Source organism: Cibotium barometz, chromosome 7 (genome assembly GCF_041138505.1).
Source record: "Cibotium barometz isolate CiBa-2024 chromosome 7, ASM4113850v1, whole genome shotgun sequence".
In the NCBI taxonomy this organism is placed as follows: domain Eukaryota; kingdom Viridiplantae; phylum Streptophyta; class Polypodiopsida; order Cyatheales; family Cibotiaceae; genus Cibotium; species Cibotium barometz.
The window spans coordinates 2,970,681-2,998,632 of NC_141052.1; the positions used below are offsets into that span (position 1 = coordinate 2,970,681).

General features: G+C 45.0%; 1 protein-coding gene across 1 annotated transcript; it reads left to right on the forward strand.

Moving 5' to 3' along the window:
- The first annotated feature begins 5,299 nt into the window (after positions 1-5,299).
- LOC147636591 (pentatricopeptide repeat-containing protein At5g27110-like) lies at positions 5,300-26,666 on the forward strand. The gene is made up of 2 exons (XM_086800014.1): positions 5,300-5,912; positions 21,252-26,666. Exons 1-2 carry the CDS (start codon positions 5,788-5,790, stop codon positions 24,154-24,156), a joined length of 3,030 nt encoding a protein of 1,009 aa, XP_086656140.1. The 5' UTR covers positions 5,300-5,787; the 3' UTR covers positions 24,157-26,666.
- The last annotated feature ends 1,286 nt before the right edge of the window (positions 26,667-27,952 follow it).

The following is a 27,952-nucleotide window of genomic DNA, read 5'->3' on the forward strand; positions in this document are numbered from 1 at the left end:
CATCCCATAGATGAAGTGGGAATGTATGAGTATGGACTTTATCACTTGCCTATCATCATTAGTATAGGCTATGATTCCATATTTTTAGTGGTAGATAAGCTGACTAAAGTTACGCATCTGGTTCCAGTGAAGAAAACCTTTACAACATTGAAGCATTTCTCGTGAAATATTTTGGCTTCATGGATTGCTCCACAAAATTGTCAATGAAAGAGATACTAAATTCACTTCTAGATTTTGGATATCTTTCCTTGAATTAGTAGGGACTTGGCTTGACCTTAGCATAGACTATCACCCTGAAATCAATTGGTTAAATAGAGAGAATCAAGTTAAAGACACCCTCAGAGCTTTCTGTGCCACGAGCCGAAGAGATAGTTAAATTATCTTCATCAAGTATAATTTTCCTATAATGCCTCTCACCATCAAAGTATTGGTATGAGTCCATTTAAGGCCATTGTATATGCAAGAATATCTTACACCCTTAAATTGGTCAAATTCATTGATCAAAGTGGAGGTCTTACAGTAGATGCTAGATCAGATGGATCATCAGATACAGTCCATAAAGAAAGATATCAAGGCTGTTTAAGACATGCAGAAGTAGTATGCTAATCTGATAAGATCTTCCAAAGAATTTGAAGAAGGAGACATGGTTTTTCTTTGCATATGACCCAAGTAAAGTTCCCTCTCCCTCTAGGAAAGTACAAGAAGTTATTACCAAGGTATTGTGGATCATTTGTCATTACTCAAAGGATTGGGAATCAGGCTTATGAACTTCTTCTTCGTTCACATCTTTGAATCCACAATGTCTTTTATGCCAAATTTTTAAGAAGTATATCCCATATCCTAGTCAAATCTTAGAGGATGATAACTATGCCCGTTCAATGTCAAATATAGTTGGGACTTGAGGAAGTTCTGAACATTAGAGAAAAACCTCTAAGGAAAAGGATATTGTGAGAATGTTTATCAAGTAAGAGTTCTTTCCAGTAGAAGATGCTACATGGGAGAAAGAGGAGGGCTTAATGTGAGGCTATCCCCAGATTGTGAGATGAGGACATCTTGATTCTTTAAGTGGGGGAGAATGTAAAATCTCTCTTTACCTTGTACTTTATAAACGTAGAAATTTATTAAACACTATGTGTTATTATAGAGAGAGAAAATGGGAATAATGTGTTTATGGTAATGGGGGGAGATATAAATTCTTCTCAAAGATTTGCAAGTAATGTATTTAGCATATAAAAATTAATTATAGTAGGTGTACCAAGAATTTTTAAGCTTAAAAAATTTAAATTAAACCTTGGGGCCTATGTGCACATGTGCATGCAGCACCGAAAATGTAGCCTAGTTTGAACCTCAGTCTAAATCTAGAGAGAGAAGTTTTAAATTAAGTCTAAGAAGGTGGGATTTCTAGAGTGATATGGAATCATAATTTTAGGTGGATTGACAAGACACTTAGGGCTAATTTATAAGTGGAATCCCCATCCTTAGATTAAGGATTACATAAAATGAAATCTTGAAGATCAAGCTTAATCTAATCAAATTAGGAAAGAGAAAGTGAGGCAATCAGACACAAGCATTTACTCATATTAGTTGGGTAATAAAGACCAAAAAAGCTTTTGCCAATGGAATGAACCGATGATATAGTTATGAATTTTGTAAGTGCTTAAAGGAACCCTAAGTACACAAGTGCAAAGTTGGTTGATCTCTAAATAAGACTTTTGATGGAAACTCTTAAAGGCTTAAAGTCCTAAGACAATGAATAGGTTAGAGGATTAGAGTCCCTTATAGTGCATTGGAGAACTAGCAAAGAAATGATCAAGATAAGAGACATAAGGCTACAATATAGTTTTACCCTTCGTCTTGACATTAGTCTCGACTTTAGTGATATTAGAAAGGCTATTCATTCTCAAAAGAATAATATAGATTCTTGGTAGATTAAAGTAATCTTGAGGTATTGGAATTTGTTCGTGGAATGGTGGAGACCTCGCTTGGACTATGTGGCTGGAGGATTTGTGATTGGAGTTGAGACTTAAGGGTTGTGGATATCTCATCGGACGTGTAATGGTTTACCTAACTCAGAATGCATGAGTGACACATGACTATTTTACTTGTTTGACATTATATTCATTGAGATTGTTTATTGTGAGTGCCTTTGAAGGTACCACACAGATGCATGGTTTGCCGTGTGGATGTCACCCAAGCGGTGAGTCTCGTCACATGAAGACAATCACCGAAGACCTTGACCCATCTTGGTTGGAGTGGTTGTGCTCCCGACACGGTCGGTGTGGTGGACATGGGACGGCTCTGGCTATATTGGGCAGGGAAGGTTTAGGGACTAGACGTATGCGTTAGTTTCATGTGACTAGTTGGTTGGGCATTCTTGGCTTGGGAGGGGTATGGTTGCTATAAGCAGCTCTGTAGATTTTAGCATGATTGTTGGATTTGGATGTGAGACCTGTGGGCTCCTTTGGTCAACAAAGTGGTCTCGGAGTGTTTGGACTCAGTAGTGCATACCTTCCTAGTTGAGAAACATGGTCATGAGATAATGACAAGTTGTAGTGATATTATAATGTATTTAGACATATATTTTATGTATTGATCTTTCAATCATTTATTTTGAAAAGAATTATATGTCTTAGAGTGCGCATGTGAACTTTGTTTTTCATTGGGTGCGTGTAACGAAAAGTGAATTTCAATTATCGATGTATGAGTTCACACCAGCTCCATAGACCTAGTGGAGAGCGGCAGGTTAACCCATGAGATTGGATGGGGTTATGTTGAGTCTATGGAACTGGTTGAAGTTGACAATGGATTTAAACACTCGAAAGTAGGCGATAGGGTGGACTCAAGTTGTGGGTGCTTTCCAAACCTAGAGTCCAAACCTATTTGTAAACTTCAGATCTTGGGAAAATTCGAGAAGCAACTTTAGATTGCAAAAGTCTAGCAGAGTTAAAGTAGAATAGTCAGTCCCCTTTATAATCGAGGAAATATGATGTCGTGTTAAGCCTAGGGGAGTTGCCCTCACGTGAGAATTATGAAGTGGACATTTACTTGGAGGAATCATACCGTAAGGTCTATTCCAATCTAGCTATGTAGAGAAAGCTGTTGGATTTTTGCAAGTGATGTGATATCAACATATGGAGGCCCCAAGTGAGTCTCTGCCCTTAGTCTAGTCTTCCACTATGATGATTCTCTATGTTATTAGGGGGTAGGGGTATCACATATGGAAATAAGCTTGTAAAATGTGCTCCCAACATGGTCGGTGTGATGGAGCATGTCTCGGGACTAGATGTACACATTAGATTCATGTGGCTCTCGTGAGACTGGTTGGTTGGAGCGTTCTTGCCTTGGGAGTGGTGGCTATCAACAGCGGCTCCCTGGATTTTAGCACGATTGTTGGATTTGGATGTGAGACTTGTGGGCTCCTTTGGTCAACATAGTGGTCTGAGAATGTTTGGCTCAATAGTGCATACCTTCATGGTATGAGGAATATGGTCGTGTGTGTAGAGATATTGATGGATTTTTGAAGTGATATTATGATGTGTTCAAATATATTTTTTATGTATTGATCTTTCAATCGTTCATTTTAAAAAGAAATATATATCGTTGAGTGTGTGTGTGAACTTTGTTTTTCATTGGGCACGTGTGTTATGAAAAGTGAATTTTAATTATGGGTGTGTGAGTTCACACCAGCTCTATAAACCTAGTGGAGGTCGGCAAGCTAACCCATGAGATTGGATGGGGTTAGGCTGAGTCTATGGAATTGGTCAAAGTTGATAAAGGATTTAAACACTTGAAAGTAGGCGATAGGGTGGACCCAAGTTGTGGGTGCTTTCCAAACCTGTTGTAAACTTCGAAACTTGGGAAAATCTGGGAATCAGCTTTAGATTGTAGAAGTCTAGCGGAGTTAAAGTAGAATAGTCCCCTTCATAATCGAGGAAATAAGACGTCGTGTTGAGCCTAGGGGAGCTGCTCCCCGCCCATGAGAATTATGAAGTGGACATTTACTTGGAGGAATCATACCGTAAGGTCTATTCCAATCCAACTATATATAGAAAGCCGTTGGATTGCCGTGAGTGATGGGATATCGACGTATGGAGGCCCTGAGTGAGTCTCTCCTACCCTTAGTCTAGTCCTATGTTAATGTGGCAACAAGCTTGTAAAGACTCCTAGTGAATACATTTTCATGTATATATTATGAGAAACACCATTGTAATGGTACGAGGCCATGAATGAGCCAAATTATGTCATGGGTACCTATCGTGGACACACTTTGAGAGAGTGTGAACACTTATGGCCTTATATATAAGTCAATTTCCCTCATAACGCAAGGACCCCTCCCATTTAGCAATTTGATATTTTCTCTTGTTATTCCTCTTGCTAATCATTTGTTAATCCATGCTAGTGTGCTTGTGAGAAAGAGAGTGTGTGTGAGAGGTGAGGACAGGGTATTACTCATAGAGATGGAGACGCATCAGTGTGACTGTGGGAAGGAGTGAAGGAAGGAGCTCTCCACGAGAGAGGGTGGCATCCCTTGAGCGACTAACACCCCATGACATTAAGGGATTTGAGGAGGAGAAGCATCATTTCACCTTAACAGATACTTAGAAGGGGAGGAATGGGTTGCACTTGCTCGTTCTCTCTAGTACGACTCATTTGTTCCACCACTTTCTTGCACCACTAGTTTCTCGCATAACTGCTCGATCACACCACCACTCCCTTACACTGCCACTTTCTTGTTTCACAACTTGCTCGCACCACCACTTGCTTGCACTGCCACTCCATTCGTTCATTTGCCACTCGCTTGCACAAGTCTCACACTCACAGTCCCATTACTTCTTCCACTCATATAACTCTATAAGCAAGAAACAAGTAAGGCCTGTAAAGCTTGGATCCTAGATTCACTCTTAGGAAGTGAGCACTTGAGCCAAAAGACTCATTGTTAACCAAATAGACATTATGTAGAGTAGGTAGGATTGTGAATGAGAAGGAGATCACTAAGAATAAATGTTGGTAGAAGATTGGTATTATCACCCATGAGTTAGCTTGCAATGTTCGAATGTGCTTGGTGTATCATATAAAGAAGCTTGGAATGTGGTAGATAGGATAGGATACAAAAGATGGTGGATCACGCACTGGATGAAGAACCTTATAAGCATCCATGTGCAATTGATCCTCCATCATACATTAACTTTTGGTGTGCATTTTTCTCATGACTCCAACTTACATGGACCAATGACGAATAAATTGCTCACTTTGTATAATCTAGCTGGTGTTATACACACACTCAGTTTTGGTGTCTTTCATACAAATTATTTGATATGTATTAATTAAATGCCACTGACCTCCTCCTTCTCGTCTCTCTCCCTTCGTCATGTACTACCTTATGTACATGTCTTTCCTAACGCAAGAGAGGGAGAGAGAGACGAGAGAGGGCGCACGAGAGAAAGAGAGAGAGAGATTTTGAGGCTTGCACGCTGTGCAGAGAGGGAGATGGAGAGGGAGAGGGAGAGGGAGACCTGGAGCTAGAAAGGAGGCATGGATGACAAAAAGGCAGATGTGAGCCTTCGAAATGAGAATCAGGACATCGACCGATAACTTAAATCCCTAAAACCTTCGAAACGAGAATCTAGAAAATTAATTAATAGAAGGCGCTAAGTGTCGCCTGTTTCATTCTGTGTTGAGTGTGATGGCAGACCGTCAATGATCATATATATAGATGCTTTAAGTGCATCATGCAACATGCCTTTGTGGATCATGAAAGACGAGATTCTTTTGATACTACATGCATAGATGCACCGGTGCACGTATTTTGGGCGATCCTTCAACAACAGAAGTGCAAGGCAGCAGCAAAGGAGAAGATATGCGAGAGGTTCTGTCACGATCCATCACAGTGGTGGAATAACTGGTTCAGAAAGGTGAGTCTGCGCTGTCTGATTACGTAGATAGACTGGTTTTTTTTAATATGGTCTTTCCGCTTCCATTGCCCGTTGGAAGAGAAAAGCTTCTAAGAGACCGGATGTCCATAGCCACGATGATACTTTCATCTGGTTGAGTGGGGAAGGTGTGCAAGCAGCCTAAAAGAGACATATAAGGATTATATAATAGATTTATGGACTTCATTGTAGGTTTGCCATGGACGAGCAGAGGACATGATGCTATCTAGGTGGTGGTAGACAGACAGACGAAGATGGCACGATTGTCACCCACAAAAGTGATAGTGAAGGCAACTGAATCGGCGCAATAGCTTTCTAGGTTGTATGGATTGTCTTTTGATATAGACAATGACAAGGACTCGAAGTTTTCTAGACATTTTTGGCCGCTAGTTTTTTAGAGATTGGAGACTACGCTGAGTATGAGTTCCTCTGATCATCCTCTCTTTGATGGGCAAACAAAGAGAGTGAATCGAGTTTTGGAGGACATGCTTTGTGTAGATAAGGTTTCAAAGGTTATGCTTTGTGCATACGTCTTCAAGAGACTATTAGATTGGAAGAAGTACACTCTGATGGTCAAGTATACCTATAACAGTGCTAAGCATGTGGTGACTGGTTACAATCCGTTTATGTATGGATACTGACCTAGATCTCCTGTAAATGCTAGTTGGTGCACGGAAGGCTATCCGGAGTGCGCATGGTTTTATGTTGATAGGTAGCATTTTATCGAGGGAATGCTAGTTTATTTGAGAGTGCCCAAGAGGTCCAAGACATTATGTACATGGAAGGTTGGAGAGTTATCCCCTAAGTTTGCAAGATCTTGAAAAAGATTGGTGAGATTTCTTATAGACTCGATTTGTCTTTGAATGTGAAAGTTCATCCAGTCTTTCATGCTAGTCGACTGAAAGAGATGTTCGGAGCTGAGGATAACCTTGTTATCCCTTAGGAACTTGTCGAGGTTGAGGACTGGTTCTATGTTCGACATAAACAAGAGAGGGTGACACATGTTAGGGAAAGAGAACTTAGGAATAAGTTCATCCTTGGATATAAGATTAAGTGAAAAGATAGGGAGGAGGAGGACTCAACTTGGGAATCAGCAGCTAGTTTGAGTAAGCGTTCCCCTAATTTCATTCAAGAGTAAATGCTTGAGGAGGGGAAGTATGTTATGTACTTGGATACTAATCTACAGAGGGTTCTTTGATTGATAAAACAAGTTGAATGACTATTTATAGTAGGTTAGCTATTAATTGCGTGGTTATGTGAGGGCCTGGGTTATTACGAGACACAGTTGTGTGGATGTACCATTGAAGGTCTGGCTTGGACCAGGAGAGCAGACATGCACATGCGGTTCATATGGAGCGAGTACATAGATTGGCATGTCAAAGGCCTTCGAGAAAGCTTTGGTGGTATAGGATGCCGGAGTTAAGACTCGAGGGTGTGGGATTGTGTAGGAGCCCTTGGCTCGGGGGAAATTAGTGGATGCCAGTCGTGGTTGGGAGATTAGCTAGTGTGCTACCTCATGATTTGGTTTGGTACTAAGCGTGTTTTAGTTGTGATTGAGGCACATCTTGTGGAGGACTTCACAATTGGTCCCAAGTGTAGGTGCAGACACGAGACTCCCTAGGTCAATCACATTGTCCAATCAGCCTTATACATAAGCCTTGCATAGCTTCCAAAAGCATTCTTTCTTTGTTAGCAATACTTGCAAACATAGCATGCAAAAAGTCAGCATCTAAGCACAGTCGGTAGCATCTCATGATCAGTCACCAGCAGTTATGACCACATGTGTGAAGCGATAACATTTTATTTGACATGTTTGTTGGATTATATCATCTCTAGAGGGTCTACATCACCTTTTTTTCATGCTTGTATTGGCCATTTATGAGGCCTTGCATTGGCATATCTTAGCAACTATTATTTAGTATTTTTCTATCATTTTTTGGTATTTTTAGGCATTTTATGCTACTGCCATGCTGTCGGCTTGCTACAGTTGGCCGACCAATATATTGGGAGAATATATAAGGACTATCTCCCTTTCCCCTAATTCATCTCATTTTTTAGCATTCAGTTGAGGTCATTAGGAGTTACTACTGCTTCTTACCATTGTACAACACCTACGGGCTTCCCTCGTGCTCATATTTCAGCAATAAACATCAGTTTCTAGCATTTACAGGTCTTGTACGTGGGCCTACATGTGTGTTTTATATTTGCTTCACTTTCTTTCATGGTATCTGGTATCAGAGAAAAACGCTGACCTGTGAGCAGAAGAAAGCTGGAGCAGAGGCTTCGACAGTTTGCTGCGTTTTCTGCAGATTGCAGTGTAGAAGGTGTTGCGTTTTCTTCCGGGAGCAGAGGCTTCCTCAAGAGTGCTGCGTTTTCTTCATCTGACACTTGGGACTGTTGCATTTCTGAATTTTCAGCAAAGATTGCTGATTTTTCTAATTGTTGAAGCCCTCTTCTAGGTGTTGAGGACAGGGAACTACATCTTGGAGAGATCTTCTTCCTCTCCTTTCAGTTTCCCACGCTCCCTTCCTTTCTTCTTGTTGTGCACAGCTTGAGAGGAGGACTTGCTGATTTTTTTTTTTCAGCCCCTTTTCTTCAGAGAAGGTTTCTTGTCAGAGGACATGGCTTCACGAGATTTCTCTACTGCTGCTCCTTCTCCTGATGATTCTCCGGCACCATCGCAGCCTGGATCCCCTGCTCTCGCCACTCCAAAGGTGGTTCCTATTTCCAATCTTTCCTCTCTGAGTTTCTCTCATCTAGGTCTTGCTCCCATCCCTACCTACATACCATCCTACAATCCTCCCCAAGTTAGTGACTCCATGAAGCATTCCGCAACCAACTATCATACTTGGTCTTTCTACACTCAGTTGTTGCTGGAAGGAGCCGGTGTGTGGATGGCTATCGCCACACCTCACTTGGTGGACCTTGCTTTGAGAAGCATATTGGATGCTCGGGCTCGTCTTATCATCATCCATTGCATGACTCCATCCATAAAGGCACAGTTTGTCTCCTCCTAGAGTAATGCTCATCAGATGTGGACATAGATCCAGAGAAGGTATGGGAGAGTTTCGACAGTGAAGATTGCCAAATTGGAGTCAGATATGGAGAAGCTTACCACACTGAGTCAGATAACCTGATTGAGAAGATTGGAGAGTTTTCCCGTATCAAGCTGCAACTTGAGGAGTACGGGAGCACTATCAACAATCCTATCCATAAACTTCTTGGTAAGTTGCTTGCTTCCTTTGATTCTTTCAGGGATAATATTTATTTCCGTGATCCTCTCCTCCCTTTTGAGGAAGTCGTGAGTTATCTCAACAACAAGTGCACGCTTCGCAGAAAAGGCAAGTCGGAGTCTGTTTTGTTGCCTCTGACAAGGGCAGAGGCGAAGGCGGAAAAGGGAACTCCAACAACAACAACAACAACAACAAAAACAAAGGCAAAGGCAAGGGTAAACAGGATTCTAAGGAATCCAAGGACAAAAGCAATGAATGTGATTATTGTGGCAGGATAGGTCATACTGAGGCTCGCTGCTTTGCTCGTTGTGATGATTCTCGAGCAGCAAAAGCCAAGTATAAAGCCCGGGATGCTTCTAAAGCATCTAACAAGGACAACACCAAAGATAAAGGCAAACTTTCAGAGGAGGGATCTGCCAAAGTTGCATACATGGCAGTCACAGATTCATCCACTTCTTCAAAGGATCCATTCCTCATGATCACAGATATGACTTCTCTTGAAGAGGTTGGTGTCACACCTGAAGCAGTGGAATGGGTTGGTGATAGTGGTGCTTTTGCCCACATGACCAATCAGGCCCATATCTTGGAGGACTACCAGACTATCTCTTCTTCAGTTCGTATCGGCGACAACTCTTCGCTTCCTGTCACCGGTGTTGGTAATGTTTCTTTGGGTTTCTCTGCCACCTTACATGATGTTCTGCGTGTACCACGAATTTCCAAAAAATTGTTTTCAATATACAAAGCTTCTCAGAAGGGACTTGGTGTGTACTTTGATGATGAGGTCATCGAAGTAATCGACAGGAAGACTCTCTCGGTTGTTGCCAATGGAGTCCATGATGGGGGTCTCTACAAGATCATACAGTAAGGGCATGAATCACTGCCAATAGCTCTTTTTCATAAGGGATGCATTGGCCAGAAATTCAGCCCCAAGAAGATAATGCTTCCATACAGTAAGGGCATGAATCACTGCCAATAGCTCTTTTTCATAAACCTGTAAGTGAAGCTCTGCATGTTGCTATGGCGTGACCTTCCTGATTCAAAACAGCTCCAATGTTGTCTCCACATGCATCACACTCAACTGAAAAGGGTTTATGTAAATCCGGAATAATCAATCCCGACCCTGATAACGATACAAGCTTTCAGCTTATGGAAAGCTTCCTTCTCTTCATCATTCCACTTAAAGAAAGCTTTCTTCTTAGTGAGATCATGCAAAGGTGAGGCAATCGCAGAGAAGTGTCTGATGAACCTCATGTAATATGCACATAACCCAAGAAAACTTCTGACTTGGTGAATAGACTTCAACTTTGGCCAATCTTGGATAGCCTGTATTTTACTTGGATCCATGCGTACCCCATCCTTGGACATAGTATGACCAAGATCAATCTTAGATAAGAAGAATTCACTCTTCTTACCATTTATGTAGAGCTTATGCTGTCCAAGCTCTTCAAAAACTGTTGCCAAGTCTTTTCTATGCTCTTCCTCATTCTTTGAGAAGACAATGATGTCATCAAAGAATGTGCCGATAAATTTTTGGTGTTTCGTGAATATGCTGTCCATCATTCGATTAAAAGTGGCAAGAGCATTAGTCAGGCCAAAAGGCTAACCTGGTGTCTCAGAGTTTCCAACTCAGACAATACATCTGTAAGTGGTGCGGCAAGTGGTGTGTTATGTACATCCCTAAGCACTTCATCTTGCATGTGCGTGTCGGGTGTATTCATCACATGCTCATCATCACTCACATGTTCAGCCATGATTGCAGACCACAAATTTCTGCCAACACAGTAATCTTCTGTGCCCAGAGGGCTTCATTTTTCCTAGAGAGTGCATGCGCGCGTGTGCGCGCGCGTGTGTGCGCGCGCGTGTGTGAGTGCTGGGTGGGTAGCCGGGGACGAAGTACGCCTGTCGGAGCCGCTTGTTAGGATGCACCACATGCAAAAAGAACAGCCTCCAGCTGCTGTCCTTGCTGTAAAACATACCACACTCCTCGCGACATTGCTGTGCAGAAGCTTGAGGAAGCAAAAACACAGCACCCAGCACAGCACCTTGGCATCAACAGGTAAAAATGCAGGTGGTAGGAGCACGGCAAGAGAAAACACTAAGGAGGGCGACCTAGCTTGCCTCTGCATGAATGCCGATATCAACCTATACACCAAGCTCCCAAATCAATGCTCATCCTAGGGATGAAGACTCCTGTGCCTGTACCCTATAATCCAGAAGGCCATCTGCTTGGGGAATAGGAGTGGCTCACCTGGCCAAGTAACCACATCCCCCTCTCAAGGTGAACACCCTAAGAACCTAAAGGAAACACCTGTACACCAGCAAAACTATGCTGAACTGGCACAAACTCATCGACCCCCTCTGCTATCGAGAAAGGTCTAACTGTCTTCCACACACACCTCAAGGATGTGAATCCAAGTGTGCACCCATGAGTCTGAAAACTCTGACAAAGCAAAGATTGGCGAGCAAGGGCTCAAGGCCATGTGGGAAGGCACCATTCCAAGAAAAGAACACCTGCCTCCACTGCCTCCAAAAACGCAGATGAGATAATGTAAAAAAACGCTGCTGTAACCAGCTGGCAGCACATGTACCAAGAAGAAGAGAGGGTAGAGGAAAACACAGCACCTTCAGCACCTGCTTTGGCTGCCCCAGATCTGCAGAAAACGCAGCACGTGTATCTCCCCTACTTGCTGCCCCATATCTGCATAAAACGCAGCCATAGGTGGCTGCCCTCCACCTCTGACTTGGGGGCAGAAAAAACGCAGCCTGTAGGGGGCTGATCTTCACCTCTACTGGCTGCCCCTTCACCTCTTCACAAGGTCCCAACACGTAGCTATAGGGGCTGCCCACAGCACCTTCTCCAGAGAAAAATGCAGCCATGCTGCCCAGCACCTCCTCTGGAGAAAAATGCAGCCATGCTGCCCAGCACCTCCTTCAGGAGAGAAACGCAACCATGCTGCCCAGCACCTCCTTCAGGAAAGAAACGCAGCCATGCTGCCCAGCACCTCCTCCATAGCAGTATAAAAAAAAAACGCAGAAATCCTTCTCTCTCAAAAAACGCCAGAACACCTTCTGTAGAAGAGCCTCAACCTGGTGCTTTGATACCATGTTAAAAGTGCGCAGCGGAAAGCGTGAGACATAGGCACAGAGAGAAAGAAAACGAATCTGCATAATGATGAAGAAGCAATGATACAAATAGCCCTGTGCAAGGGGTGGTCCCCGTAAGTGAGGGCATGATGAGCTACTCTCTTGAGGGAGGACCCGGGCCTAGAAGCCCCTGTCAAGGTGTCTACAAATGAGTAAGAGCTTGGCCTTACATACCCCCTACTGGAGCTGGCCGACTTGCTCTAAAAAAGACCCACGACTAGAAAATAATAAACGTGTGAAAATGGGTGGCCAACCCTACAACCAAGGGCCCTGACCAGAGGGACAAAATAATGGTGTTGCCCGGCATAAATCTGGGCACCCCTGATACTCAACTTGGGCACACTACCAGGAGATGAATAATGCTAACATACACATGAGGATAGGAACCGGGTGATCCAATACGATCTATTGTGGCTTTACACACATAACACATGGATCACATCGGTAGGCCCATTGCCTACCAGTGATCCAATACGATCTATTGTGGCTATACACATGTAACACATGGATCACACCAGTAGGCCCATTGCCTACCAAGATGCAGTACTATAGAGATCATTTCTTGAGATTCACAATAGATGGTTTCATACAGTGACCAAGTTATCTCGATGCCTTCATGTCCCATGCTATGAGGATAGCCATTGGCCAGCTTAGGGTATTATCCCATAGATTGAGGATAGAGATTGGCAAAGTTGAGTGGATACTTAGAGAGGAGAGGACATGTAGACTCTGTTAGACGGGGGTTGAATCGGAGGAGCACTATGTTTGCCAGTGCCCAGTCTACTATGAGATCAGAGGGAGATTTCATTGTCTACTCAGAGAGGGCTTTGGACCCTTATCTTGGATCATGGAACACCCAGATCAGAAGTGCCTTGGACTCTTCCTACTGGAGCTCAGCCAGCATAGAGAGTCGCTACTTAGAGATCCTCGCCCCCAACAGTCCTCTCAGCTTACCATCACCAGTTTTTTCTAGCCTAGAGGGGTGGATAGGGAGGCACCGGAGCAACCACAATGGATATGAGAGACTATACCATAGTGCCCCCTCGCCAACAGGCCCATGGGAGTTGCATCAGATTGGGCACGCACACTCCAGAGGGCTAGACGACCTCGTCCTATCGGACCCCAACCACCCCCAGCACATCAGCCCCGGATTCAGGAGATCTTGGCCCACCATCGAGCATCCTCATCCTCACAGCAGATTTTCTTGTATCACCCATGATGGACATCCTGGATGGGCCCTTGCCTAACATATAGGGTTGATTGACTGTTTTTATTCAGCTCTCCCATATCCCATCACTTATTGTACCCTATACCTGGAATAGTAGGATCTAGATTTTTTCATCTTGTATAATCTGTTTTTTTTTCCGCGAAAAGGACCCTTCTATTAATTAATAAAAAACAGCCACAAAGGGCTAAATACAACCACAAAGGGCTAGATACAAACTCGCTTCCATGTACGGCCCACGGGACGGGGATCAAATAACCAAGAGGTGGAGACATATGCACTTCTCCTTTGGTTGGTTGCTCTATGAGGAGAAGGTTATCTCATACGGGGGTGGGGGGGATAAACCACACATGTGGTTTGAATGCCAAGTGGGATCACCACCTCTATCGGTGAAAAAAGGGCTAGGCCACCAGAGCCTCAATTCATCTTGTATAATCTTAGAGTTTGAGATCTTAGCTTTTAGTTCAGTTTTAGTTTACTGTTGCTTTTTCTTATTTCATCCGTGAGTGACAAGATTTCATGGACACTATGTACACACAATTTGGTCTCATAAACCCTTTGGGTCTTTTGAAGATGTTAATATAACTCTCTCCCTCTGTTTGCCGCCCACTGACTGCGCCTTCTGTTCGCTGTTCGCTGCGGTGGCTGGCCCCGTTTTCCCACCCACCCTTGCTCAGGCCCCCAAGGCAGCAACATAACTCTCTCTCTCTCTCCTCCCTGCCTGTGGGAAGGACTGCAGAGTGATCTGGAGGAATGGCCCGAGTCTCCAAGAGAAACTTGAGGCCCTCGAGACGGCAATGAAGGCACTCATCAAGGAGAACAAGAAGACATCTAATTCCAACCTCAATGAGGTGGAGAACAAACTACATAGGCACATCATGGCTCTCGAAACACGGGTCACGAACCTTGAACAAGAGAACACGGCACTCAAGGAGGAGGTGAGTGCATTGAAAGTGGAAATGGTAGCCATCAAGAATACTGAGAAGGAAGAAGGGGAGATCAATGACAACACTCTCACGGCCATCAAAGAAGAGATCTCCAAGGAGATCACAAAGGACATGGAGGGAAAACTCGAAGCCAAGCAGTTAGGATGGGTTGAGGTGGTGAAGAAGAACATCCGTAAAGAAGTGAGGGAGGAGACTCAAAGGGAAGAACACCAAATCATTCACACCACCATTGAGGAGGAGAAGATGAGGCATGCCCGCCGCCTCAACATTCGAGTCACAGGGATAGCTGAGACACCCGACTCCACTCCCGAGAAAGATGGACAGCTTCTATGCATGAAGCTCAGCTACAAGGAATAGCACCCTCTCCCCTTCACCAAAGCATGGAGAGCCGGGAAAGACTCAACACGCAAGCGAGTCCTCATCCTACAGTTTGCAGGAGAGACGGAGAGGGTCACCTTCATGAGGAAGAGGGTCATACTACGGGGTTTAGAGGGAGCTCCTATTTTCTTGGATGATGATCTCATGAGGATGCAGCTTGGGCATAAGAGAGCTTGCATGCCACGAGTCTTACACGCGAGGAGAGAAGCAAGAAGGCCTTCTATCGAGATGGTCGGGTCATCATTGATGGCCGGCCCATGGATTAGCGGTTTGGGGCCTATGGGACACAGACCAGGCCACTGACAGAGATACACATGGCAGTATGGAATTGTAATGGTTCACTATGGGTGCAGCCTGGACGACTGGAGCATGTTATGGTGGGGAGAGACATCATACTTCTGACAGAGACACATCAGAGCCCAGAGAGAGAGCTACCTCGAGTAGAGGGATTCCAGTGGGAGTCAGCATACAGGAGGACCACACGCCAGGGTACCTCGAGAGGGTCGGGGGGAGTAGCAGTTCTATTCAGACGGGAGCTACAGGGCAGACTGAGAGTGGTAGCACAGGATCCAGAGGCCAGATACATGTGGATCAGCTTATAGCTTTCACAGGATAGGGTTATATACATAGCTCTATGTTACTTTTCTCCATCAGGATCCTCCTATGTCATTATAGAGGACATGCCACAGGAGGAGGAGACAGGAGTCTCGCCATACACTTGTCTGTCAGAGGAGATTATGCATTATTCTACACTAGGGGAAGTATTTCTTACGGGCGACTTCAATGCCCACACACAGAGCAGACAGTGTGAGGTGTATGACTATGATGACATGGAGATCTTCCACCCTGTGGATCCAGAGGAGATAGGGGCTAGTCGGGCATCAAAGGACACTGGACCAGATAGAGGACATTATGGGGACCACTTACTAGAGTTGGGAGCCAGGCATCGTCTTGTTATTTATAACCGGATGCTACAGTGGCCGGGATCAGGAGGGCTGACATGCTTCCCACATGGGGGTCATACACGGACCGGAGGCACGGTGTTAGACTACATTATGGGGTCTTTGGAGGCATCACAGCTTGTCACCTCATTCTCCATTACACCTCGTCCTATTGGGGCAGATCATACATGGCATTTTCACTAGCCGGATCACCAGTATCACCAGCCCCCCACATACCGACGCCACACACTACCATCTACTTCACACATGACATGGGAGACATATACACTGGCAGAGTAGAGGATGGGCTCCTACTCATGGATCCCCTGGCACCTATGGATACCATTACAGCCCAGCTAGCATCACTCCTACACACGGCTGCATTACAGAGCTTCCCACATCGTGTCCACTTAGGAGAGCCTGCGAGATCTGGGACTATGCCCCATAACAGATGGTATGATGACGAGTGCAGAGCCCTATACTCACGGCTCCGCATACAGAGAGCCTTGGGAGCCATCACAGAGCAGGAGTCGAGGAGAGAGATGAGGAGACTTACTCGCCGCAAAAGGCGGGCCTTCGCAGAGATACATGAGCTACAGATCTTTCATTTCTTCATGAGTAGAGATAGCCCTGTCTCATGGCGGCACTTCAGAGAGTCCCGGACACCGACACCTATTGCATACCCACAGACATGGCACACATATGCAGAGGGCCTATACCACGCCCCACAGCAGCCACCTATACCTCAGCCACAGGAGCCTCGACCTACCACAGCTAGCTTCTTTACCCACTCGATGGTACAGGAAGCTATCCGCCGCCTACAGCATGGACGGGCCGCCGACCATATGGGCCTGCAGGGTGAGCATCTCATATATGCAGTAGATTCTTTGGCTCCTTTTCTTGCACACCTGTTTAACAGGGCACTAGCAGAGGGTTTGCCTGCGGAGTGGACGATGCACACCATTGTGCTGATTCACAAAACAAGAGATATGCTCGATCTGAGCAACTACAGGACGGTTATGGTTGGCCACGTGCTGGCCAAACTCTATGGTGCAGTGTTGGAGCAAGAGTAAGCTTAGCTTATATGTTGAGCGAGCAGGTTTACGCTCATCAGGGCAGGCAGGCAGGCTTCAGGAGAGCTTTCTCTACCACTGACAATGTATTCACTTTGAGATGTATGATTGATCAGGCCAGAGTGAGGAAGAGAAAGCTCTGTTGCTGCTTTGTGGATTTCCGCAAGGCATTTGACACAGTACCACGAGAGAGGCTCTTTCAGCGCCTGCAGTCTCTTGGCATACCAGCAGATATGACATGGGGCATCTATGCATTATATGAGCAGGTTTTTGGGCGAGTCAGATATCCAGGAGGTATGTCCGAGACTATTGCTAGCACCATTGGTGTGAAGCAAGAATGCCCACTTTCCCCCACTCTATTTGGGTTATACATTGATGAGGTGGCTGACTTCATTACACGGGGAGGCGGAGATGGAGTTGATTTAGTAGGTACCTCAGTACATATTATGCTTTATGCTGATGATTTTGTATTAGTGTCTGAGTCTCCAAGTGGTCTACAGCAGCATCTACATGCACTCGATGATTTCTGCACACAGAGGGGTCTTACTGTGAACCTTGGGAAAACCAAGGTTATGGTCTTTCATACATCGAGACAGGGCAGGAGTCAGCTGACATTCACTCTCGCAGGACGCCAGGTGGAGGTGGTGACATCATACGTGTACCTAGGGGTTACCTTCTCTGCAGAAGCCACACTCTTCACCATGGGTTTAGCAGCCAGAGCTAGATTGACACGGGGATATGTAGCATTGGCTATGCTAGAGAGACAGTGCCACCAAGTGCATTTTTAGGAGCCCCGGACGAAGGGGTGGCTATTTGACACATTAGTCACACCGGCATTGATGTATGGAGCAGCGGTATGGGTGCCAGGCCTTGCTACCCATTGGTGGACACAGATAGAGAGACCACAGGCCCTCATGATGGCACGCATGATACGTAGCAAACCGTCAGTACCTCATGACATTATCCGAGCAGAGTTTGCTGCGCCTCCTATGATGGTAGAGGCCATATTTCAGTCTATATGCCTGCTAGACAGATTCAGAGAGATGCCACAGGACAGATTGTCATACAGAGTTTTTGAGGCATCTAGACAGCTGGCTGAGGCAGGAGACAGAGGATCATGGTATGCACAGGTCACACATTGGTTCTCACAGCATGGCCTAGACATGGATCATCTACTACCATTCCAGTATGACAGGGATGCACCACATATCCGTCTCTCTCATAGTGAGAGGAACAGAGTATTGAGACAGGATCTATGGCAGCTCTCTACACGAGAGACATGGATATCGCCTACACAGCCTCTTCCACCGAAGATGCTATACTACAGAGATCACTTCATGAGTATCACTGATGATGGATTTATAGAGAGGCCTAGATACATGGAGGGCTTTTTACCACACGGCTCCCGAGTGGCTATTGGTAAGCTTAGAGTTTCATCACACCGATTGGAGATTGAGACTGGCAGAGCAGCACAGATCCCCCAAGAGGAGAGGGTATGCAGATTGTGCAGAGAGGAGGTGGAGAGTGAGGAGCATTATGTATGCAGATGCAGAGCATATACAGCCATCAGAGAGAGATATCCCATTTTATTCAAAGAGCCACATTCCCTACGCCAGATCTTTGAGGCAGCAGACCAGCGCATACTGGGGAGATTCATTCTAGACATACAGCGCCACAGAGAGACATCATTACAGGCTCAGACAGCTCCAGAGGGGGGACGACAGACACAGATTACTACATTTTTTCAGAGATCCACCACTCCCAGCCCCTACACGGCAGGGAATTCCTCTCCAGAGAGCAGAGACAATCAGATCCCGCAGGAGACAGAGGACACCTGGCTTTCGGACACCACGCCTATACCAGAGAGAGATGACAGAGATCAGAGCTCAGTTTCACAGAGAGGGTGCGGAGCGACTGGCTCGCTTCAGAGCACACCCAGGCATGTTCTTCAGGGAGCTGTGGACACCCCCTTCATTGATGTATACCATTTTATACCCCCAGTATGGTATAGGATGGAGCTAGCTAGGTTGCATATCATGCTTGTATTCTCCATGCATATAGCTTTGCATTCTCTTAGTAGTAGAGCTCCATCCCCTCCACCACTCATTGTACTTATTGCACACCCAGATTCAGCTTTTTAGTTTAGTACTTTTTCATTTTGTTGGGATGACAGAGGATACCCCATACAAGTACACTGATTTGTCTCATAGGCCGAGTTTGGTCTTTTGGAAGACGTTAATAAAATCTTTCTTTCTTTCTTTCTTTCTTTCTCTCTCTCTCTCACACACACACAGAGAGGAATATAGCATGTCTTCGGACAAGATCACACAAGCTTGAGATTGAAAGAGGAGCATGGCAGAAGGTGCCAAGGCAAGAAAGAATCTGCAAATTTTGTGACATGAAGGCCATGGAGACTGAAGAACATATGGTCATGGTTTGTCCTTGATATACACATATTCGAGGCGGTTTCAACAAACTCCTTGAAGGCGACACACAGTTGCCACAAGTATTGCTTACAGCCACACCCACTGTTTGGGGGCATTCATCACTCGACTCTTCAAACATAGAGAGGAGCTTGAGTCACATTATGCCACACACTAGCCTGCTAGTTTTACCCTTCATAGTAACACAAGGAGCCTTTTTTTTGTCTTGTACTAGTTTGCTGGTCCCATGGGTCGCCAGTGGACGATAATACAATCTCTTCTTCTTCTTCTTCTTCTTCTTCTTCTTCTTCTCTCTCTCTCTCTCTCTCTCTCTCTCTCAATGATAAAATATGGTATGAACATTATTGTATCACTTTGGTCTCATAGGCCCATTCGGTCTTTAGTAGACGCTTAATATTTCTTTCTTGCTTTCTCTCTCTCTCTCTCTCTCTCTCTCTCTCTCTCTCTCTCTCTCTCTCTCAAAACAACCTCTTGATCTCCCGAGGGTCTCGTGCAACACAAACACATAGCAAAGAACACATAGACAATGGTGCCAATATCTCACCTCTCTGAAAGAACGTGGAATAGCAGAGCACCACGCGAGCATACGGAGGCCAACAACTGGCCAGGTTCCCCTCCCCACCCGAAGATCCCATAAGAGCACCAATAAAGGTGGGGGATGAGGGGAGACCAATGGGCATTTTGTCCTATATAGAGGGGTTAAGATGAACCCAATCCACTATGCGGGATAATAGACTGCCACATGGTAGCATGAGAAGCAGAGGGCAAGAATCCATTCCAACACTCCCTCTGGATGCGAAGCCCGAAGCCGAGCAAGAGCCGATGAGGCTCTGATATCATGAAAGAACGCAGAATAGCAGAGTACCACGCGAGCAAAAGCATAGCACGTGGACTGGACACCGGCCGGGTCCCCCTCCCCACACCTGAAGATCCCATGAGACCACCAATTAAGGTGGGGGATGAGGGGAGACCAATGGGCATCTTGCCATATATAGAGGGGTTAAGATGACCCCAACTCACACTGTGGGATAATAGACTGCCACATGACTGTGGGAGAAGCGGAGGGCAAGAATCCATTCGCCTCCTGTTGCAAGGGATGTGCAGTTATGAGCCAATAACCCACTTATATAGGCTTGGGGCTAATAATAAAGCAAGAAAGCGCACCTATTAATAATTATAGTTAAATATAGGCTTTCACATTAAGCCATGCCAAGCGCCCAAGCTAGGGCTTGTCTTGCTGCAGTTGAGCCAAAGGAGGTTGTCCTATACCACCCAATAAGCGCCCATAAGTCACTTACTCAGTGTGTGCCTTCCTGATATAAGCTAACTGCTACAACCAATTGTTCCTATAACACCCTCCCCCACCCCTGTCCCAAAAAAAAATAAAAGGAGTGCTGGCATAGTGGTTTGCACATTGTGATCCTCATCAAGAGTTCCCTTGTTTGAGTCCCATTCCTTGCACTACGTTGCCATCACACGGATCATATGTGATATGCTGGCTTGGCTATGTCCCGAAAAGGCTCACCTCATTTGATCTCTCTATGTCTGCAAGCTGATGTACGCACAGAGTGTAGTGCACACACTTTTGTCTATGCACGCATATTGTATGGGCCCTTTTGAACACTCCATTTTATGGAGCTTCATTTCTGTCAGTCACCCTCAAATAAATGCCATTTTAAAAATATTGGTAAAGGGTAGTCACAGTGCCTTGGTTGAGAGGTAAGGGAACTGTTACATAGGGTGACACAAATGCATATTTAAGCTAGTTCTTCTGTGGACGCTCATTGCTTGCTGACATGCTTTTGTTTTGTTAAATATGGGAATTTTAGCTTAAGCGGTCTAAGTTTTATTATTTAAAAGAGTACACTCTTCGCTTCATGTTTCATTAATAGGGTCCTTGTGCCTTGACTTTCCAAATACTTTGTTATCCATGCAGTGCCACAGGGAGTGATGGATCTTTCAGTTCATACGGAGGTTTGACAAGGTTATGGAAGGAGGGAAGGCTGGACGAAGCACTCTTAGCTGTAAATGTTATAGGTCCGCAAAAGTCCGTGGCTCCCATAGACATCTTCTACCATCTTCTGGAAGGATGTACAAACAAAAAAGACCTCACAGCAGGAAAAGAAGTATATCAGCTTCTACTTCATACTGGAATCCAGGTGAAATCTTTTTTGGGCAGCCATCTGATTCGCATGTTTGCGTCGTGCGGGAGTCTATGCGAAGCAAATCTGGTATTCAGTAAGCTTCTTGAGCCCAGTGTCTTTACATGGAGTGCAATTATTTTGGCCCATGCTACCCATGGACAAGGTGAGCAGGCCATTGAACTTTATCATCACATGCAGCAGTCTGGTGTGAAATCAGATGCATATGTTGTTGTTGCCGTTCTTAAAGCATGTGCAAGCACAGCTTCCTTGACAGAAGGTAAGGTGATCCATACCAACATTATCAATAATGGCTTTGGGTTGAATGCTTATGTTGCTAGCAGCCTCATTGATATGTATGTCAAATGTGAAAGGCTTGAAGATGCACTAAAACTGTTTCAGATGCTGCCAAATCGCGATGTGGTGACATGGAATGCAATGATGTCGGGTTATGCTCAGTGTGGGCAAGGTCAGGAAGCGTTTGCACTTTTAAAGCAAATGCAACAAGATGGTGTGGAGCTGAACACTGTGTTATTAGTGACCATATTAAAAACATGTGCCAACATAGCAGGCCTTGATGACGGCATGTTGATCCATGTTGAAATTATTCTCAGGGGTCTTGAGCTGGATTTATGTATCAGCAATAGTTTGATAAGCATGTATGCAAAATGCAGGAGCTTTGAGGATGCCTGTAGGGTTTTTGAAAGATTGTTGAAGCGTGATGTGGTCACGTGGAATGCAATGATTGCAGGATGCGTTTGTACTGGTCATTATAGTTGTGCGCTGGAGCATTTACAACAAATGCAACAAGAAGGTGAAAAACCCGACAATGCCACGCTTGTTACTATATTAAAAGCATGTTCTAGCCTTGCAGATCTAGGGAAAGGCAAGCTGGTCCATGCCCACATTATTGAAAGTGGTATTACTGTTAGTCTTTCCATGGTGAATACTCTCATTGACATGTATGCAAAATGTGGCAGCCTTGAAGATGCACTTCAATTGTTTGATAGTTCATCAGAACAAACCATGGTTACATGGAGTGTGATGATTGCTGGATGTGCCCAACAAGGTCAGTATGATATAGCGTTTAAGCTCTTGCAGAGAGTGCAGGAGAAGGGTGTGAAGCCGGACAGCGTGGCATTAGTTACTATGCTGAAAGCTTGTCCTGGAATACCATCCCTCAACCTTGGCAGGCTGATTCATAGTTGCATAATTTCAAACTGTTTTGAGTCAGAATCGGTCATTGGAACGGCACTGATTAATTTGTACTCGAAAAGTGGGAGCCTTGAAGATGCCCAACGTGTGTTTGATAGATTGCAGCCACGAGATGTTGTGACTTGGACTGCCATCATGGCAGGATATGCCCAGCATGGACATGGCCAGATGGCTCTCCAGCTGTTTGAGCGAATGCGAGAAGAGGGCATAAAGCCAACCATGGTCACTTTTCTCGCCACCCTCAGAGCATGTTACGAAGCATCTGACCTAGATGGGGGAAAACTGCTGCATTGCAACATTATTGAGGATTTTTTAGAGTTGGATACATGCATTGGCAACACCCTCATCAACATGTATGTCAAATGTAGGAGCTTGGAGGATGGGAGGAGAGTGTTCGATACTCTGCTAAAGCTTGATGTAGTGTCATGGAATGCCATGCTTGAAGGTTATTTTCAGCATGGTCATACTCAAGGGGCTCTCTTGCTTTTCCAAGAAATGTTACTATATGGTATAACCCCGGATAATGTCACATTTTACAGCATTTTGAAGGCGTGCTCAATAAAAGCAGAACTAGGTCATGGCAGACTGGCTCATCATCAAATTATTGAGAGTTGTTCTGAGGTGGAAATCTCTGTTACTAACACCCTGATTGATATGTATGCCAAGTGTGGCAGCCTGGAGGATGCATGTAGGCTGTTTTATAAGTTATCACAGCATGATGCTGTCACCTGGAGTGCAATGACTGCAGGATATTTGTCATATGAACGGTGGCAGGAAGCCTTTGGATGCCTTCAGAACATGCCGCATGAATACTTCAAATTGGACAGTGTCTTGTTCCTTAGTCTTCTTGAAGCATGTTCTAGTCTAGCAGCCTTAGATGTAGGCAGACTCACTCACAGTATAGTTATTGAGTGTGCATTTGAGACAGATATGAGTGTTGGGAGTTCTCTCATTGATATGTATGCCTACAGTGGGAGCGTGGAGGATGCATGCCTAGTTTTCAACATGTTGCCAAAGCAAGACGTGGCAACATGGAATGCAATTATTTCTACTCATGCTGAAAATCGGGATTACAAGCTAGCTCTGAAATGTTTCGAGGGGATGCGAAAGGCAAGCTTGAAGCCAGATATGGTGACTTTTGTTCATCTTCTCTGTGCCTGCAGGGATATGGGCCTTGAGCATGAAGGCTTTTCCCTGTTCAAGTTAATGAGAGAGGGCTATGAAATCATCCCAAACCTTGAGCACTACAACTGTTTGGTTGGCCTTCTTGGCTATGCTGGAAAAGTGGAAGAAGCGGAGGACTTGCTTTGTACGCTTCCTTTCTCTCACAACTTACTAGGCTGGATGTCTTTGCTTAATCATTGCTGGAAGCATGGCATTGTGGATCTAGCAATACACTGTTTTCTTCATATAATCTCAATGGATAAAAGTCATCCTCTGATTTACTTGAAGTATATTCAACCATGCTTACTAGTAATCGCTTAACCCTCAAGTCAGATGGCATAATTTGGAGTGGGAATATATCTTGCCATTGAAAATCTCCAAAATAGGCCGACATCTCCAACACCTTCCACTTATTTTTGGTCAGTTACCATTGATTTGATTTGAGGACTCAGGGCCCCTTCACAAGTGGTGGCGGTCTTGAAGGCCTGCCCAGAAGCTGGGCATGCCCTTGCTTTGCATGATGCATGGTCGTCCATGTGGTGGAAGCAGCCTAGGAGTTCGGTTGATTGGCTGAATCGTAGGGCTTTGGGATGCCAGACGCCATCAAGTGGGAGTCAGATGTGGAGTGCCTAGGACGGCAGCAGTCTGGCCTTGGGATGCCAGATTCCATGAAGTGGGAGTCGGGTGTGGCATGGCACTCCACATCGGCTTTTTGCCTGCCCAGCCAGCATCCCGTTTGAGGCCCATTCTGGCTGTCTGCTTCCATTTCCACCACTCACCTTCTACAACATCAACTTGCAGGCTTAGCAGTCACACCATGTGAAGCCACTCTCAATTAACAATCTCAATAAAGGCCTTCCTTGACATCTCCCATGCATGAGCAGATCTTCTCACGTCCCAATTCTAATACATGTCAGATCCAGCATCAATATTTGGCACATTCAGGGAAGAAGAAAGAAGACCAGACTAGGTACTAATGGAAGCCTCTCTTGGGAGGATTTCTCTCAGAGGGACTAAATTGATGAGATGCGGTGCTGGTCTATAGTGAAAGTTAGACCCTCATAGTAATGAAGAAGGGATGGTTTGTTAGACCAGCTTGAATGCATCAAACATTCTTCCAATTGATTTCTGTCCTGTGTGCGAGCAACCTGCCTATTGTGTGTATATCAGGTTGGGCTTTATGCATTTAACTATCACATGCCCTAAATTATTTTCATAAAGTTATTGCATTGGGAGTAAGCAAGGACAATTCCAAGGTTCTGCTGAAGAGGTCCCATGATAAAACATTTGAGTACATGCTACATAGTTGGGAGTAGCTATACCAGACAAGCAGGAGACTTGGTGGTGTGTTTCTCTCAGCAGCAAACTCTGTTGCAAGGCCCCAATTATTTAATGGTTACAACAGATGGGGAGTATGGTTTGGTCATGGTTGGAGACAGACAGGAGGAACATGAATTTGGCAGATGAGTGTGACTCAAGTTTTTTGTTAACCAAAGGCAGCAGAACTGGCAACAATGAGTGGACATGCCACTTCAGGGCAGACACCATCAGCCCAGCGGATGGGACTCAAGAGATGCTAGGTAGCAGGGCAGAAACCAGCAGCACCATTTGATTGCAACGAGAGAGACCAGCTGGGTTGCATTTGGCTGGTCAAATGTCAGTCAACAGGCACCTAGATCTAGCAGGCTTAAAACCTCTGTGCAGGAAAAGGTTTCTTAACCTCCGTCTCTTAAGAATCACATGTGATTTTTGTCCAAGGCCTTAGTGGCATTCCAATTTTTCATTTATCCTCTTATGGCTCACTTCTGGCTCAGTTATTTGGGCCCTTGTGTTTAAGCCACTTGGGAGGTGGTTTATGTCTGAGTCCTTTTGCTTATTGACATTGGTCAGCTCTTGTGGTGTTGTGAGAGTGGGAACAGGAGAAAATGAAACAGCAGAAAACTTGGACACGCACAATCACGCATGAGTATCTATGCTAGCTTTGGTGTAAATCCCAAGAACCCAAGCTTAATACAATGCCGTCTGGAAATACAAAATGATCACCAATACAATAGAAGTGCCCAAGTTGATTCAGAACATTCATTCCCCTCAATCACTGGCATTCTCCTGTTGATTCCCACCTTCAGATGCACACGTGGGCTTCTTCTAGGCTGCTCCAATGCTTCTGAAGACTAAATGTCTGATGATGAATAAGTGGGGATTGGTCTGCTCTAGTTATAAGGCCATTTATGGTCCCTTATGCTGGTCAGCCTGTCCACAACCCCTTTTTATGCAGCCCGACCAGCCTTTGGGTTGTATTTGCCCCACATCTCCTGCCTCCTGCCCATGCTGTCCGGCCTGCCCAAACGGGGCCTGAACTTCTCAGACAATTGCCGATGCTGCTGTTGGTGGTTTCTGCTGTCCATCTGCAGTTGCGTCACGTGCTCCCCCATGAAGACTGCAGCGGTCCTCAGCTTCACGGTATCAACATCGGTGCTATGCGCACGAGCTGAAACCTCTGTTCAAGTTGCTTGCAAGGTATTGGATGTCACAAGTACTATAAGACAAAAACTCTGTTCGAGTTGCTTACAAGGTATTGGATGTCATGAGTACTATAAGACCACTTTGCGTCCTGCTTTGAAGCTTAACATTCCAGTGGCCTGAGCACTATGAGACCACTTTGCATCCCGTTTTAGAGCTGACATTGTATCCTTGCCTCATGAGCACAAGCACCTACAAATGAAAGACCAGATGAGATCGTTGTTCACACATTTCTTGACGACACATGTGCCACTTGGCCAACACCTCTTGATGAAGTATCGGCCATTGATAAGAATCCTTCATTACAAGCTCAGTTGAGATTCTTTGTGCACAATCTAAAGTAGTTTTGTGGACGAAAAAATCCTGTCGATATTGGCAAACCTACAAAACCATCGTCTGGAAACATGTATCCTCTTGTACTTCTGTGGATATGCATGCTCAGACCAACATCTACCAACACCTTGTCAGACTCTCTCCCTATGGACACCCTCCTGAAGCACATGCTCAAGGCAACTGTGTGATACAAAGAAGTTGTAGTCATTGCTTTACCAACTTCCAAGAAATCTGCTTCCGGGTTTGGTGAAAGCACAACTAGCACGTTCTTCACTTTGGTGAAGGCACAAATAGCATGTTCTTCACTTTGGTGCCATAGTTGTCCAAGAAACTGCCAATGATGCCGAAGACTCCACACCAAACACCTCTATTGATTGTGAAGATTCTTCCCCACATACATGGCTGGAAAAACTATGCTTTTGCACCTGTGGTCGTGGAATACCTCCTACAAGAAATTCCCACCATTCCACTAGCTTATGCATGCACTTGGCTAATCAGGTATTTGATTCTTTATATTACCCATTGGGACGATGGGATAAAGTCTCTCATGAAGCACATGTTGATCTGAGGCAATTCAGACAACAGGATTTGCATCAAATCCCAAAATGGAAAGAGCCTACACATTTGCACTTGTATCTCCATGATCATCTACTAGTTCTGAAGTAGCCTCTTCCTCAAATTTTTCCTTCATGTTTGTTAGACAATCTTTTGCACTTGTATCTCCAAAAGTAGCCTCTTCCTCAAACTTATCCTTCATGTTTGTCGGACAATCTTTTGCATTGTGCTCGGTGTATGTTGAAACATTGCCTTGTCGCTTGGCTTGGAACTTTTCCTTAGGGTGTCGTGGCTTTGGCACTCTCCCATTCGAGATGTCACCCTGTCGCACCTGAACGATATCTGATGGTAATCAAACTTTTTAAGTGTGGGGGTATCTCTCCCCACACATTTGCAAAGTTCAGCCACCATAAGATGATGTAAGGGCGAGATATGGCACTCTCTCCCACGTTTTCTATGCGAGTTTCCCCAAGAGATCCGAAACCACATAAAATAGGGTTTTGTCGACCTCGTCTCACTGGAATGACATTGGATGGTGGTGGCGGAACTTTGTAAGTGTATGGGGGGTGCCCCTCCCCACACTAGATGTCGTTCGGGCAAGATATGGTGCTCTCTCCCATGTTTTCTATGCGAGTTTTCCCAAGATGCTATGGTGATGTGTTTCTCGTATTATAAACAACAAGATAGTAAAGCACAATGAAGAAATTAT

What these genes read in the sequence shown, in the direction of transcription:
- LOC147636591 (XM_086800014.1), top strand. Translation starts at nt 5,788, where the DNA reads ATGCACCGGTGCACGTATTTTGGGCGATCCTTCAACAACAGAAGTGCA. An exon ending in GGAATAACTGGTTCAGAAAG is followed by an intron (nt 5,913 to 21,251) that starts GTGAGTCTGCGC and finishes TTATCCATGCAG; the next exon opens with TGCCACAGGGAGTGATGGAT.